At 42.9% G+C, this 17,807-nt stretch overlaps 1 protein-coding gene across 2 annotated transcripts in view; it reads right to left on the bottom strand.

Annotated features, from left to right (window-relative positions):
* MAP3K15 (mitogen-activated protein kinase kinase kinase 15) overlaps window positions 1–17,807 on the bottom strand; it is a 117,549-nt gene that overhangs the window by 43,787 nt on the left and 55,955 nt on the right. For both annotated transcript variants that reach the window (XM_026480221.4, XM_057310416.1), the window contains exons 7-11: window positions 9,476–9,646; window positions 5,755–5,867; window positions 5,143–5,302; window positions 2,060–2,210; window positions 549–656 (exon numbers count right to left, since the gene is read on the bottom strand). In XM_026480221.4, the coding sequence (XP_026336006.1) occupies window positions 549–656; window positions 2,060–2,210; window positions 5,143–5,302; window positions 5,755–5,867; window positions 9,476–9,646 (703 nt within the window). The remainder of the gene's footprint in view (window positions 1–548; window positions 657–2,059; window positions 2,211–5,142; window positions 5,303–5,754; window positions 5,868–9,475; window positions 9,647–17,807) is intronic.

The raw sequence follows: 17,807 nt of genomic DNA on the forward strand, positions 1-17,807 counted from the left end.
ATTTAAAAAGTTGGGAAATAATATACACTGTATGATCTCACCTTAATGAAAATGCTTCTCTCTCTATATATATATACACGCACATACACTCACACACACACAACGCACTCATACACACACACACACACACACACACACACACACGGGAGTTTAGACAATGGTAAAGATGGATATCCATCAAGTCACTGGGGAGGGCAATGGGGTCGAGGTTTGGGGGATTTGGAGGGACTTTCCCGTTACTTCTTATCCACTTCCTCATGGTTTAACTTCTATTTTCAACAAGCCTGTATACACACACACACACACACACACACACACACACACACACACACACAAACAAATACAGAGTATTAACACATATAAACTGGGCAAACCAGAGTCTTCTCTCCCCTCTGTGAGTATACTCTCTCAGACGCTGCTGGACCTTAGCAGTTAGGCACAGGGGCCTGTTCTTTCAAGCACAACAACACAGACTCCTACTCGAGCACCGAATTTCTCATTAAACAGCAGAGAATGAAGAGAGAGCTCTGTGTGATTTTTTTTCTTACCATTTCCGTGGGTGAGACATGCCACAGAGAAACCGTCTTCTCCTCAGCTTCGTTGTTTATGGAGACATATGAAGGCTGGTAGACTTTGGTTGGTTCTATCACCAGCACCTAAACGAACAGATTTCTGTGATGCCCAGGAATATACCAGACAGGTTCCTCTCCCCAATGAGCAAGTGGGAAGCGCTATACTCCACAAATACTTGAGCACCTGCTGTGTACCAACATCACTCTAGGGCCCGTGGATACCACAGTTGGGACAGAAGTCCCCTCCCTACAGGGGGGTCCATGCTCTCGTGGGGCAGACCAGAAACACACACATAGGGAGAAGGAATATGGTCCCCTATGCAGCTCTGAAGCAAGTACGACAGAATAAATGTGGGGGGGGGGTCACTTTAGACAAGGTGGCCCAGAAAGGCCTGCGCAAGAAGGTGACAGAGAAGAAACAGGGAGGCAACAGTTTTTGAGAGAAATGAAACAAACTGGATGATCTGCAGGTAGGTACCCAAGTCCATAAAAAATACACGGGGATGAAAAGTGAGGTGACATTCCATCAGTCATGTTTCATGTCTGGGGGAGAGGGAGGGAGGGAAGCGGAGAGACGGGGAGAGGGGGAGAAAGGAGAGAGGGAGAGGGGAAGAGAGAATGACTGAATGAATTTCCAAAGCAAATAAAACAACATATTTAAGATCACTAAATCTGGGTAGACATTATACAAGGGTCTGTTCCATTATTTTTTGTACCTTTCCATAGGTTTGAAATATTTCATAATTAAAAGAAGATTTTAAAACTTCTTACCCAACAACAAAAGCATTATCATAATCATTTCAAACTTAATCTCCATTAGGAGTTTAATGAAATTCCTCAACACAGCACGTTCACAAAATCTCATGGCGTGAATACGAAATACAATGATCTGAGGTTCAGTATCTAGGGTGCTTAGGTATCTTACTTATGATTCCTTATAAGATGGTCATAAAACTCAAACAAAAACTAAGAAAAGCTAATAGTCATTTTGCTTTCCAATAATGCTTTAAAAATTCATTGTGGCACTGGAGGCAAACCAAAGCTCAAGGGGAAACAGTGCTGAATTCCCAAATTTTACTCTTACTCTTGCAGTGGTTTAGAACAGGGCTCCCCCACCAGGTAATTCTGTGTTGGGGGAGGAGCTGTGCCGTGCACTGCGGGATGTTGGGCAGCATCCCTGGCCTTCACCCCACTAGCTGCCGGGAACAACACCTTCCTTGCAGCTGTGACAACCAAAAACGTCTCCAGATATTGCCCAATGTCCCCTGGGAGGCAAAATGACTCTCAGTTGAGACCACTATCTTAGAGGTCCTAGCCGACTTTTTCTAGTGAGTTGATCCATCACTGGCTGATTCTACCTAAGACGGGTGGCTCTCCTACCATTTTCAATTACTCTAAGGCTTTCTACCTTTCAGAGTATTCAATAATAGCACCAACCCCCAGTTTCTTTTATTCTACCTGAAAGAAATGGATTAAGCATAACTTACTGGAAATCTGAGTCCATTAGTAACTTCATTTGTTGCCTCAAACATTATATCTAACCAGAAGTTAAGCCGTTCTTGCCTGGGTGAATGTTCAGTAATAGGTTTCTTGAAGCGCTGAATTAGTAACAAGTTCTGAACTAACGATCGGAGGTACCTGGAAAAATCACCAGCACCAACAAATTAGATTCTTCGAGAAACGGAATTCCATTCCACTCCCTTTAAAAGAGGTTTCCCAAAAGCTTCATTTACTTAAATTCACATTGTGTAGTGAGTGCTTCTTAGTCCTTTGTCAGCCACATAATTAAAAGAAACCCAAAGAGCGGGCAAAATAAGTTTGTCCAACAAAATCATGCCCCATGGCTTTTTACCAACATTGGGCGAATGGTATTCAAAGTGCAGTCCCTGGCAAGCATATGTTAACTGTCTTAAAAACAAAAGCATGCAGTTTGAAATTCAAAGCAAATCCAAAATGGCAAAATTTCAAACTCAGTCTTTTAAAATTTATTTTTCTCTCATGGTCTTTTTAAAAATTAACCTTTTTATTTTGAAGTAATTGTAGATTCACATATAGTCGTAAGAAACAGTAGAGAGAGAGCCCGTGTACCCTCGGCCCAGTTTATACCAATGACGACAGCTCATAAAACCCTAGAACAAGGTCACAAGCTGGATACTGACATGGATACAGTTAAGATAGAAAATGTTTTCACTGTCACAAGGATCCCTCATATTTCCCTTCTACAGCCACGCCGCTTCCCTCCCATCTCTCTCCTCTCCTCTTTGACCCCTACCAATCCCCAATGTGAAGCTCATTGTATTTTTTTTTAATTAGATCTGATCAGGTAGAATTCGAAGTTATGAGATCTTAAGTCTCATCACATCTTTACTGTCTTCAGGCAAATTGAAGTGTTTGAAACACAGCTGTTACGCAGTGGTGGTCGCATCCTCTCTGGTAGTGAACGGGATGGTTGAACTGAGAGCACGAGAGTGCTATTTTGCCCTTTGAGGACAAAGTCTGGAGCTGAGCTGGGAGGGCAGGTCAGCTAGACTCTAACCGACTTGCATGGGTACTGTGCACTGAAGGATTAACTCAGTAGGCCTGCGCTGCCCCAGCTCTACACATTCCAAAGAAATGTCTGCCCTTGACTGGCTTTTGGGACATCACCTTTAAGCCCTTGGGATATCCAGTGTGGCAAGAATGCTTTTGTTTACCGGGGACCTTGGGCCATGCTGTATCAGTGTCATCTCCAGAGAGGCTGGGGACTCAGTGACTGCAGTCAACTACAAGGGTGCTCCATACCTGAACAAGTGACCTCCCCACAAAACCCTGGACACCAAGACTTGGTGAGCTTCCCCGGTTGTCAGTACTTCATGCACGTTGCCTACATCGTTGCAGGGAGAACTCAGCACTGTCTCTGTCACTGCACTGGGCGAGGACAGCTGGAGGATGGTACCTCGTCTCTCCTGGACTCTGCCCTTTGTGCCTTTTGTCTTTGCTGATTGAAAGCTGTATACTTGTCTTGTAATAAACCCTGACCATGAGTACAACAGCTTTTCGGAGTTCCGTGAGTTCTTCTAGTCAATCAGGAGCCTCTGGGTGGTGTTGGACCTACAGTATTAGGTCCCAACAGTGTAAGTCAGTGCGGGTGTGGACATAATGAGAATGTATTCAAGGCTCAGCTGTTGCCTCCATGGAGTCGGCTCTGTCTGGCTCGGGTGCAGCAGGGCACCTGAAAAGTAGAATTCTGGAAAAAGCAGCCATTCCACGAGGGTTGGAGGCTCTGCCTGCCTCCTTGTTCACGAAGCCTCAGAAAGATTTCAAGAGGTTGATACGGTTTGAGGATCAAATTTGGGTCCTTCAGACTGGGAAGAAATGGGGTCCAGCTAAAAACGACTGAAGAGATTGTGACCCCTGGGAGTCCAGACTGGTCTACTGAGCTGGGGAAGAACAGGGGGCAGATGGACATGGATCATTGAAAGTAAAAAGTTTTAAGTTATGCGCGTAATCCAAATGCATTTTAGACAAATCAGAAAAATAGAGATGAGGGGAAAAAAGATTAAAAACTTCTCATAAGGCTACCTCCCTGAGATAACGACTGTCAAAATTTTGGAGAAAACCCCTCATTCGTTGATTATTTACACAGGTGTCGAATGAGCATCTGTTATGAGACTACAGAAATCAATGACAGAATGACGATTCTCATGGGGCTTCAGGTCTACTGGGAAGTCAGCTATTGCCCACCCCTCGGAGACCTTGCTCAGAGTCACACACTGAACGGATTTTTGATCAAAAGGAGTCCACAGAGAAGAGGGGTTCTCAAAGTGTGATTTCCCAGACCAGCAGCATCAGATTGTCATCTGGAGATGCAATTTCCCAGGCCCCACCCGAGACCTTTGGAACCAGATAGCATGAGGGTGGGGCCCAACAATCTGTGTTTTAATCAATATAGTTGACTCGGAAGCATGCCGACGTTTGAGAACCACTGACAGAGAACGCTATGCCCTGACATTGGCTTTTCTTATTCTGGGATAGACCACAAACACATGTCCATGTCGCCCAGTGTTCTTTCTGACGCATTTTAATGGCTCCCAAGCGGGCTGACCTGGGGCTAGTGCTGCGGCACCATGTTCTTGACCATATCTCGGTCTTTTACTTTAGTTCCGGTTTCCATTTGTGAGGCACATCACTTGCTTGGTGTGCTTTCAGCTTTACTACTGTTTTCTCACAAATACGTACCAGCCCCAAAGAACGTTTTGTTCTTGAGGACCGAGACAACCTGAAGAAATTAATAAGATCGAGAATCTCATCCTGGAGATAGAGCACGTAGGGGCATATTCTGTACATGTATGTGCCTGTCTGTCTGTCCTTCCCTCCTGTCACAACCCAAGTGAGCCTGCAGCGCTGTTCTTGCTGCCGTAACTGCGTTAATGAAGAAGAAGGAGAAACATAGCAGTTGTTACTGTCTTTTGCAATTATAGCTCTTCTCCCTTCAGAACAAGGTCAGATATTGAGAGAAGTGAGGCGCGCGTACACACACACACACACACACACACACACACACACAAAAGCACGCACGCGCGTGACTCACCAGACTGGAGGTTTCAGCTTGAACAACCTCTCCGCTGCCTGGACGGCCTTCCCGACGTCATTGGCCAACATGCTGACGTTGAAGAACTGACCCACATCCCAGTAATTGTGCATTTTCTCCAAGCTCCCTTTTCTTCCCAACAAACTGTTTAGCCGGACACCTGAGCAATGTGAATTTTAGATGAAGTTATGAAAAATCTTTCTAGCTTCTCTCCTATTATGCAAGCCTTTAGAGAGAGAGGAAAAAGCATGCACTTTATTTTGGTTACTGTCTCAGGAGTGCTCTCAGAGCGCAGCTGTTCCTTTTGAAATAACATGCTAGTTATTTGAAGATAATTCTTTTTTTTTTTTTAAAGATTTTATTTATTTATTAGACAGAGATAGAGACAGCCAGCGAGAGAGGGAACACAAGCAGGGGGAGTGGGAGAGGAAGAAGCAGGCTCATAGCAGAGGAGCCTGATGTGGGGCTCGATCCCACAACGCCGGGATCACGCCCTGAGCCGAAGGCAGACGCTTAACCGCTGTGCCACCCAGGCGCCCCTTGAGGATAATTCTTAATGCTGAATCTGGGTGACCAAAGCCTATTAACATCTGCAGTCATAAATAGCTTTACCTATCTTCCTTAGTTCCATGGAAGTTTCAAATTGTTGTCCTGCAACTATCAGCAAAACTGCCAGGTTAATTCCTGAATACAGAGATGACTGGAGCTCAAACCCTTTGCGGTACCTGTAATGACAGACCCGCCAGATTCTTATTATTATGGTAGAAGGAAAAAATGATAAATCACAGCACAAGCCAACCTTCTCATGAGCTCTTTCACCATCTGTGGTTTTCCAGGCCCCCTCCCCCTTTACAAACAGCTACATACAGCAAATAGCTTCTTAACAATGTCACCATCATAACACTAAGGTGTTAAAACATTTTTCTTCACCAGGTTTATATTTTTATACAAAAACCATGACCGCTGTATGAAACGAGGAAGTTAAAGTGCACAAAAGAAATGTAAAAGCTTTTATAGCCCTACCCACAAAAGGAGACCACAACTGGATGTCCAAATATCATCTCAAAAGTGAGAGTCCATTTGTGCGTGGAGCATTTTTTTTATTACAGAGCAATTCCGTCAATTGTAGGCTATTACTCTGCAGGTTGTTTGTTTGCTTTTCTCACAAAATAGAGCCCGTTTTTCATGTAGGAAGCAGTGCTGCCAGAGCCCTGGCCCCTGGATCGCTCTGAGAGTCATGGCATCAAGTGAGAGAAGGAGCAGGGGGGTAAAAAACAATATCCAAAACAGAGAATACCGTTTTTATGCCAGAAGTTTAAACAGTGTCATTTCAATTCTCTTACTATTTTTTCTATACACAGAGAGCTGCTTTCCCTTCCATGGGCGAGTAGGAATATCATGACTGGGGAAAAAAAGAATTTGATCAATGAAGTAATGACAGTGAAATGTCTTTAAGTGGCACAAGTTCAGAGCAAAGACTTGTAAAGCAGGAGGAATTTGATCCCTCGTGCAACAGGAGAATTAAACACCAAGAAAACATTCATTGTGGAAGGGAGAACCTATCTTTTAAGTCAGTTAAATTTCAATTTTATGAACTTTAGGGCATGAGTACGCACAGATGGACCAGGGAGCGCAAAGAAAGTTGTTTCAACCCCACCCAACAAAATTCCAATAAAATTGAAGCCCACCTCAATATATTTTGGGGATTTTCAATACCATATCCTATGGTATTTGATTTTTTTCACTTTCTTTTACTATCAAAAGTTATGAGGGAAGAGGGCAGACTTCTCTCTGCCTCTCCTCTGTAAATCCAACAGGCCCAAGCTTAGGCGCAGACGAGCCTTGAACGTGAGGTCAGGACTGCAGTCCCTGGTCTGCCTCTTCCCAGCGCCCCCCGCCTCCCCGAGCCACGTGCTCTAGCTCAACAATGGAGAGCCTGGGTTAGAGGACCCCAAGATCTCACCAGAGCTAACTTCCCAGGAGACTAAGCGTCATTTGCCCTCTGGACCTACCATCTTCTGATGTGGATGGACAAAGGCTCCCAGGACTTTCTTGAAGGGGGCACAGGCAGTCATCTCCTGACCTGGGGGCTGAATTCTTGGCCACTATGGTGGGAACACAGCTGTTCCTATTTTGGCCCTACCCAACGTCAATTCCCCTTCAACATCCCAAGCGACTCCGAGCACAAGAGTGCAACAGGTACCACTGGGGACTTACTAATAATTAAACGGGGTCCCTGCCTTCCACAAACCTATACTACGGTGGAGGTAATATGATCCCCACACACAACTAGTGAAATTAGGGAAAATACAAACCTGAGTGTGGTAAGTATCCTTAAGCCACACAAACCCAAGTCTAGAGGGACTCACAGAAGATAGGTGGGGCCACCCCTAGAAGCCTGAGGTATGGCATGAAGCTGGATAGGCATGCAGCAGCAGCGACTTGGAAAGGAAACGCCCAACACAGAAAAAGGCGGGAGCAGGGATGGGAGCCTGCGGACCCCCCAGGAAACTTCAGTTCACTTGGACGTAGATCAGGTAGTGGGAACTGGGGCCCAGGGTGGGTTGGAGAAAGTCTGCAGAACACCTAGAATGGTCATCTAAGAGTCTGAATTTTGGTTTAATGGGGAATGGAAAGCCAGAGTGGGTCTTCGAGCTTTAGGAGGAATAGGAGTAGTGGTCCAATCTATGGACAGGCTTTAGAGACACCAAGCAGAGAGCCTACGTGGGATATTGTGAGAACATTTCTGGCAAGAAAGTGCCAAAAAAAAAAAAAAAAAAGGCACCAACCAGGGTGGTGGAAATGAGAGTGAGAGAAAACACAGAGAAGGGATGGAATTGGGACCTGACCACGTGGGGAGGTGAGTGAGTGAAAGTTATCAAACGTTCACAAAAAGTGTAAGCGTAGGAGGCTGAAGAATGCTAGTAAGAAAGCAAGGCACTGGAAGCCATCCCAAGTGGAGAGAAGGGCGCCTTAGCCTTGGATACGCTGCATCTTAAAGAGCAGCACCACCTTCAGGCAGAACAGAAAGGAGGTGACGTGGGGCCAGAGCTCAGGACACAGTTTGGGTTGGAGGTCGGCTACTCATTCCAAGGTGTGGGAATGAGGGGGATCACCAGTGAAGAGAGTCAATGGAGAGAAGAGGGGAGAGGACAGAGCCGGACAGAGCCAGAGGAGGAGTGGGAAAGGGGAAGCAGTTAGAACTGCAAGTGGAGCAGCCATGTCAAGAGCTCCTGTGACAGAAATGGATGAGGTAAGCTGTTGGCTCCTCCTTCAACACATGTCCAGCTTCTGCCATCTCCTTCTTTCCATAACCGGCACCCAGGCTCAAGCTACCAACAGCTCTGCACTGAATTACTGCAGTTGTCTCCTAGCTGTTCCCTACTTCTGCCCTTGCCCCTGTGCCAGGTTATTCAGTAGCCACAAATCCCTAAGAACGCTGCCCACCATGTAAGAAAGCTGGTCGGCCAGGATTAGAACCACAGGTAGAGAACGGAAGTGCACTACCAACACCCAACACCAGCTGCCTACCACGTGTGAGGCCATCTTGGACCTTCCAGCCCTGCTGAGCCTTCAGCTGACCTCCATTTCAGGAGTGAGCCCAGCACTTTAGGAGTGGAAGCAGCCAAGGAGCGGCCTGGCCAATCCACAGATTCATGAAAAATTACAGATCACTCTTTTAAGCCACTAAGTTTTGGACATGTTTGTTATGCAGCGAATGGCAGCTGATACACCCACGGAAATGTATTCTTTGCATAACAGAGCACGCTGGTGAAACATGCACATCGGATCTTGTCACTGCTCTGCTCAGAGCACTCCGATGTCACATCATCTCACTCAGAGTCCGAGGGTCTTCCCCTCTCCCATTGCCTACCCCTCTCCCCTCACTCATGCTTCACCATCCTGAACATGCCCAGCAAGCTCCCCCCTCTGGGTTTTGGCCCCAGCATACAGTAAACCCTCAATCAGCATTTGTCAAACATATGAATGAAGGAAGGAATGAACAGCTCACTGAGAAGATAACACCCTGATAGTGGTAGAACAAAGTTCTGGAAGGAGTAGCCGGGAAGGAGCAAGCTGAGCTTCCTTCTTGCCCCTATAAATGAGTGAACTTGTGGGAAGAATGTCACCAGTGCAAAAGCCTGTTTCTAACGGTTTCCTTTCAGGAAAAGGCATCTGGAAATTCCCGAATCACGTTTATGCCTTTTCCCCCACCGCCAGCAGACAGGCGCGCAGGCAGACATACGTTCACAGGGACAAGACCTGAGTCCTTAGCCTCCGCATTTCTGCTCTTTGCAGAGATGCTCGTGCTACTGACTAGCATGGGGGTTACCACTCAATGGCGTTGTCTCGGCTGGTGTCATCTCTGCAGTCTGAATCCAAGAAGATGTCCTTGTAGATCCTCCCACACAGGCAGAACATGTCGGGGGCCGGGCGGTCACAGCTCTGCAGAACCTGGAGCATGACCTGCAGAGCCTTCTTGCGGTCGCCTGCACCGTTTCTCCTGAAAGATTTGTGTGGTAAGATGACACATGTCTGAATTAAGACGCAGGAGTACGTATGTGCTCGTTCTGTGAAGGGCTGGTGTAAGGGTGCTGTTGCTTTAGCAGGAAACAAAATCTAAATTCTAACTCAGTTTTTCATGTTCAAATATAACAACTGCTTCAGACCCACATCACTAAATCTCACAGTGTCCCAGTCCCTACTTAGTCCCTTCTCTCAATGAGACCTAGACTGTGGATGAAAGCAAATGCAGACCGATGTGTCTGGAAAGAAAAAAAAATAACACGGCAGCCTCCTGTAGCTGGATGAACAGCAAGGATTTCAGAAGCTAAGCCTGAATCGTGATGGTAACGCAGTTTGACAAAAGATTCTTCTGGAAAAGCAGCCGGGCCTTTAAATTCAGAAAGCCAAGAGGAATTTCTTTCTTGACCTAAGACACCTTGCCATCCCCAAACAGGCCAAGACCCTAGCAATCCCTGTTTTCTGGTCTCATGTTATATCCACCAGAGAAGAAAATTTAGAAATATTTTATCTATATTCATAAATCAGTCTTCTCTCTTACTATATGGTAAAAATTTTCATTTTCCACACAGGTAGTGGATTCCTTAGACCATTGTTAAAATAATCTTTGCCACAAAATAACCTGAGTTTGTGTTTGTGAAACATGTTTATGTCTTCCTGTGAAGGTTTGGAAGCAAATGCCCGGCAGTAGTGGAGACTGAGGAAATCAAATCTGGCTAATGATATTCATTTTATAATATAAAATAGTAAACACTTGTAAAGAGAAGTAATTTCTATGTAATACTGCTATGAAGCAATGTCTAGAATATACCATTAAAATGAGAAAGCTACGTATTAAATACAATAAATTCTGTACACAGAAAGCTACCTTTTTATTTAAGCAAAGGGGGGGATGCAAATAGAGATATGTACCTGCTTTTTTTTAAAAAATAATTTTTTATTATGTTAGTCACCATACAGTACATCCCTAGTTTTTGATGTAAAGTTCCATGATTCATTACTTGCGTATAACACCCACTGCACCATGCAATACGTGTCCTCCTTAATACTCATCACCAGCCTATCCCAATCCCCCACCCCATCCCCTCTGAAGCCCTCAGTTTGTTTCGCAGTCTCTCATGGTTCATTCCCCCTTCTGTTTACCCCCCTTTCTTCTTCCCTTTCTTCTCCTACCGATCTTCCTACTTCTTATATTCCATAAATGAGTGAAACCATATGATAATTGTCTTTCTCTGCTTGACTTATTTCACTTAGCATTATCTCCTCCAGTCCCGTCCATGTTGCAGCAAATGTTGAGAAATCGTTCTTTTTGATGGCTGAGTAATATTCCATTGTATATATGGACCACATCTTAATCCAGCCATCTGTTGAAAGGCATCTCGGTTCCTTCCATGATTTAGCTATTGTGGACAATGCTGCTATGAACATTGGGGTGCATATGGCCCTTCACTTCACTACATCTGTATCTTTGGGGTAAATACCCAGTAGTGCAATGGCTGGGTCATAGGATAGCTCAATTTTTAACTTTTTAAGGGACCTCCACACTGTTTTCCAAAGTGGCTGTACCAACTTGCATTCCCACCAACAATGTAAGAGGGATCCCCTTTCTCCACATCCTCTCCAACATTTGTTGTTTCCTGCCTTGTCAATTTTTGCCATTCTAACTGGTGTAAGGTGGTATCTCAATGTGGTTTTGATTTGAATTTCCCTGATGGCTAATGATTTTGAACATTTTGTCATGTGTCTGTTAGCCATTTGTATGTCATCATTGGAAAAGTGTCTGTTCATATCTTCTGCCCATTTTTTGATTTGATTATTTGTTTCACGTGTATTGAGTTTGAGAAGTTCTTTGTAGATCTTGGATACTAATCTTTTATCTGTAGTGTCATTTGCAAATATCTTCTCCCATTTTGTGGGCTTTTTCATGCCAATGGACCTCAAAAGAAAGCTGGGGTAGCAATTCTCGTATCAGACAGATTAAATTTTAAACTAAAGACTGTAGTTAGAGATACAGAAGGACACTATATTATTCTTAAAGGATGTATCCAACAAGTGGAAATGACAATTATAAATATCTATGCCCCCAACAGGGGAGCAGTAAGATACACAAGCCAACTCTTAACCAGAATAAAGAGACATATAGATAATAATACGTTAATAGTAGGGGACCTCAACACTCTGCTCTCAGCAATAGACAGATCACCTAAGCAGAAAATCAACAAAGAAACAAGAGCTTTGAATGACATACTAGACCAGATGGACCTCATAGATATATACAGAACACTACACCCCAGAACAGCAGAATACTCATTCTTTTCGAATGCACGTGGAACTTTCTCCAGAATAGACCATATACTGGGTCACAAAACAGGTCTCAACCGATACCAAAAGACTGAAAATTTTCCCTGCATATTCTCAGACCACAATGCCCTGAAATTGGAACTCAATCACAAGGAAAAATTTGGAAGAAACTCAAACACTTGGAAACTAAGAACCATCCTGCTCAAGAATGATCGAGTAAACCAGGAAATTAAAAATCAATTTAAACAATTTATGGAGACCAACGAGAATGAAAACACATCAGTCCAAAACCTATGGGACACTGCAAAGGCAGTCCTAAGGGGAAAATACATAGCCATCCAAGCCTCACTCAAAAGAATAGAAAAATCTAAAATGCAGTTTTTATATTCTCACCTCAAGAAGCTGGAGCTGGAACAGAAGAACAGGCCTAACCCACGCACGAGAAAGCAGTTGATCAAGATTAGAGCAGAGATCAATGAATTAGAAACCAGGAGCACAGTAGAGCAGATCAACAGAACTAGAAGCTGGTTCTTTGAAAGAATTAATAAGATCGATAAGCCACTGCCAAGACTTATTCAAAAGAATAAAGGACCCAAATTAATAAAATTATGAATGAAAGGGGAAATGTCACAACCAACACCAATGAAATAGGAAGGATCATTAGAAAATTTTATCAACAGCTTTATGCCAATAAATTAAACAACCTGGAAGAAATGGATGCCTTCCTGGAAACCTATAAACTACCAAGACTGAAACAGGAAGAAACTGATTTTTTAAACAGACTGATTAATTTTGAAGAGATTGAAGCAGTGATCAAAAACCTCCCCAAAAGCAAGAGTCCAGGGCCTGACGGATTCCCTGGGGAATTCTACCAAACATTCAAAGAAGAAATAATACCTATTCTCCTGAAGCTGTTTCAAAAAACAGAAACAGAAGGAAAGCTACCAAACTCATTCTATGAGGCCAATATTACCTTGATCCCCAAACCAGGCAAAGACCCCCTCAAAAAGGAGAATTACAGACCGATATCCCTGATGAACATGGACGCCAAAATTCTCAACAAGATCCTAGCTAATAGGATCCAACAGTACATTAAAAGGATTATCCATCATGAGCAAGTGGGATTCATCCCTGGGAGGCAAGGGTGGTTCAACATTTGCAAATCGATCAATGTACCTACTTTTATTTCTTCAAAATGAAAGGATAAAGCAAAAGGTAATAAGAGTGACCACCAATAGGTGGAGGGAGAAAACATGATGAAGGGGGCAGGAAAAGAAATTCACTTTTGCACTTTGAAACTGTGGACGTTTTTTACACAATTATAAAAGAAAATTAAATAAAAAACATTTTTAAATGTTTCCTAAAAACACTGCCAATAAAACACCATCTGAATTTGGGGCTGCAGCAAAATAAGACAAATGAGCCTCCACATGTGGCTGGTGGCTTTGCCCACAAAAAAGAAACTACTTCATGTGATTATTAAAACACAGCCATTTGACCGTATTTTCTTTTTTCTTTCTTTCTTTTCTTTCTTTCTTTTAAAGATTTTACTTATTTATTTGACAGAGAGAGAGACAGCCAGCGAGAGAGGGAACACAAGCAGGGGGAGTGGGAGAGGAAGAAGCAGGCTCGGAGTGGAGGAGCCCGATGTGGGGCTCAATCCCAGAATGCTGGGATCATGCCCTGAGCCGAAGGCAGACGCTTAACGACTGAGCCACCCAGGCGCCCCTTGACTTAAGAGTATATAACCTAAATAGAAAATATAAATGCAAAGAAATTTGAAATAGTTTCCAGTAATCATATTATTAGTGATAATAATTATACTGGTATTTTGAAAATATTACATATTTGTAGTACAGAATACAACAAAATAATGATGTTAATATCATTAGGAACCAGAGATATGCATAAGAGATACATAAAATCCAAGAAATTCAGTAAAAACCCTACAGTCCAGGTCATGAGCATTAAGGAAGGCACGTGTGGTGATGAGCTCTGGGTGTTATATGCAACGAATGCATCGCCAAACACTACATCAAAAACTAACGATGGACTCTATGCTGGCTAACTGAACATAATAATAAAAAATCCCACGGTCCTAAATTTGAATTGGAACATCACTATGAATTCACCAAGTGGTTTTCCTAGCTCTGTCTACTGAAAAGGACCAAAACAATGACCAACTCAGTAGCAATGAGAACCCCCAAGCCCTGACTGGGGTCTGTAAATACCATGTCTCACCACAGGGAACCAGGACTCCCTGGGGGAATGGTTGACTCCAGATAGGTCTAACATGATCCTGGAACATCTTGATACAAAGACACAAAGAAGCTACTAAGCTCCTATGAAAAAGTCTCAGGAACCAACAAGAATCAGTTTTTGGCCAAAGAGGGGACAATGTGAGCATTAGGAAGAATAGTAACTATAAAGGATTAAAACGTATCAACTATATTAAAATGATGAAGGGGAAAGCTCTATACCAAAAAAGACTTAAGAGTCTCATCAACCAAATGCCACGTATAGACCTTGTCCTGGATCATGACTCCAACAACTCCATCGTAAACATAAAACTAAAGAGAGGTAACTGGGAAAATGTGAACACTCATACTGAGGAGTTATTGCTCATCTTAAGGTATAACACAGTGATGACTAGGTCTTGTAAAACTGTCCCTCGGACAATACCGCACTCTCTGTGGATAAAATGGCATGTCTTGGCTTCATAATCCGTCTGCTGTTAGGGGAGGAGGGGGTGGGTAGGGTGAGCAGGAAACAAAACTGGCCACGTAGGGGTAACTGTTGAAGGGGAGAAGGGATACATGGGGGTTCACTGTATTATTTCCTACTTTTGACGGTGTCTGAAATTTATATAATAAAAACAACAAAAAAAGTCAAAGTCCATCCTGACTCAACAATTCCACTTCTAGAATCTGTAATATAGAAGAACTCCTATATATTTTTTTTCAAGAGTTTTTGAACAAAGATGTTCATTATGGCTTTGCCCCTAACAATGAAAAACTGAAGATAATCCAAATGTCCATTAACATATGAATGGTAAAATATATTTCGTAACAACCAAACTACAGAGTATCACGAAACCCTTAGAAAGAGGCAAGTCTGCATGTAATTATATAGAAGAATTTGAATAAAGTTCATGGAAAAAATTGCTGAACAAATGAAGAGCACAATCCCATTCTTTGCACTCAACACTATTCACATATATGTTTGTGTGCACAGAGTCTGGAAGGATCCACATTAGATTGCTCAAAAAAATCACTGCTGGGATTTGTACAAGGTGTTCCTGTGCATGTTTTACAAATAACTATTTTAATAAATGAATAAAGAAATTATTCTTTTTAATTTCTTGGCAATTTTACAACAGGCTTTTTTATGCTTTCTCTCTGGAGGACCTGTACCTCATAAAACTACTGCATCATTCGAGACACAGATTATACCTCAAACAGCTTTTCTCAACTGGGGATCTGCTAGCGCATTAAGCTCCAGAGAAAATTATTTGATTATCTGAGTGACTATTTTCTCCCTTCTCCCAAGTGGGGTACGTAGGTAGCCCCATTCTGGATGCATAAGAGAGTTCATTCAGTTGATACAATGGATATCTTAGGGCATTAGGGTTTAATTCTCTGTGGAATGCAAACCAGGTTGAGAAGGGCTCATCTAGACACTTGGTGTTCTTCTGGAAGGCTGCAATAATTAGGCCTGTATTACAACTCTAACTTTTTCTATTTGCTACCTTGGTCGTGTTCTCACATATTTGATCTCTACTCTCTTTGTCCACAGAATCCAATTTTACCAGCCTGCAAACCAGATCTCTTAATGAACCCATGATACCTTCTCATTTTTAAGAGCCAACAGATACCAACCGCATTCAAATTTACTGGAGCATTTAAATAATTTCTATGGTCTATGGCAGGAAAACTCAAAAGATTAAAACTTTAATGAGGTACAGAATTTCTACATCTGTTATGAGCCAACTTTTGAGGTGTGAAATATTCGGGATTCTGAAAAGAATGTGCTTAACTCTTAAATGCTTCATTACTGATCTGGGTTCGGGTTCATTTGTTTGGTTTCCTTTGGACCATTGATAGCAACACTTCCCTTGAATTTTTTCATTAACCTGAAACTTACCCTTGTTACTCAAAACAAAAGGTCTTCTTACGATTAAAAAAAGAAAACCCAAAAACCAAACATTTGCAAAAAGAGAAGCACATCGATTTTCAGCTTAAAAGCCACTTTAGGCCAGGTGCTAAATAACTTATCCCTTTAGTGGTTAATCATCAGTTTTCAGATCTGTTTGTCATTTTCAGATCCCAAAGTATCCACGAACAAGTCTATAGACAAAAACTCCCATGTTTACTCAAGTCCAGCAACATATGTTTCTGACAATAAAGCCATTTCACACATTAAGAGACAGATATGAGTTAGGGCAGTGGGGGGTCACAACCTTGGCTTGCATTAGAATCACCTGGGAAACTTTAAAAACCTTGACGCTGAGGTTGCGCTTGAGACCAATTAAATCACTGTCTGGAGATGGGATCCAGGCATCAGTGTGTCCCATCCTGGATATTCAGATTCAGTGGGTCTGCGTCACTGCTGAAGGCATTGACCACTTCTCAGCCCTTGTCTTATCTGACCTACCAGTGGCAATCGACAGTTGAGTACTCCTTCCTCTTTGGATCACTTTCATTTGGCTTGCAGGACACCACACACTTCTGATTTTCCTTCTACTTTAGTCTAACTTTCTGGCCCCTATTCACGTCTCCAGTATTTTAACACTGGAGTGTCCTTAGCACAACCCTTGGACCTTGCCTCGCGATCAGTAACTATGCCAGGTCCATCGGTGGTATCATATAGTGTCCTGCTTTTTCAAACCATCCATATTCTGACGACTCTCAAATTCCTATCTCCAGCCCAGAGCTCTCCCCTAAACTCCAGGCTTCCGTACCCGACTGCCTTCCTAGCATCTCACTTGCATGTCTAATACCTCAAACTCAATGTGTCCAAAACTCAACTGTTGATTGTCCCATCAAAGCTGTTCTTCTCCACCTTATTTAATAATGCTCAGTCCATTCCTCCTCATTTTCATGCCAAACACTTTGGAGTCCTACCACATTTCTCTAACATTTTTTATTCAATCAAAAAATTCTGTTGGCTTTTATTTTCAGCCATATCCAAAAATGGCCTACTCCTCATGAACTCCCACCATTACTACCTTGGTCCAAGTAACTGTCATTTCCTGCTTCCACCATCGCCCCTCTACAATCTGTTCTCAACACAGCAGTTGGAGTGACCCTGCTAAACACTAAGTCAGACCATGTCACTCCTCTACTCAAAACTCTCTACGCAAATCACATATCTGATAAGGAGTTAATACCCCCAAAATATAAAGAATTCATACAACTCAATAGCAAAAAAAAAGTCCGATTTAAAAAATGGGCACAGGAGCTGAATAAACATTTTTCCAAAGAAGGCATAAAGAAGGCCAACAGTACAGACGGCCAACAGACACAGGAAAAGATGCTCAACATCACTCACCGTCAGGAAAATGCAATTCAAAACCACAGTGAGACAACACCTCACGCTTGTTAGAATGGCTAAGATTAAAAAAAAAAAACCCAAAAGATAACAAGTGTTGGTGAGGATGTGGAGAAAAGGGAACCCTCACGCACTGTGGGTGGGAATGCAAATTGGTGCAGCCACTGTGGAAAACAATACGGAGATTTTTGAAAAAATTCAAAATAGAACTACCATATGATCCCGCAATCCCACTTCTGGGTATTTATCTACAGGAAACAAAAACACTCATCGAAAAGATACCTGCGCTC

The sequence above is a fragment of the Ursus arctos genome, chromosome X (genome assembly GCF_023065955.2).
Source record: "Ursus arctos isolate Adak ecotype North America chromosome X, UrsArc2.0, whole genome shotgun sequence".
Classification (NCBI taxonomy): Eukaryota; Metazoa; Chordata; class Mammalia; order Carnivora; family Ursidae; genus Ursus; species Ursus arctos.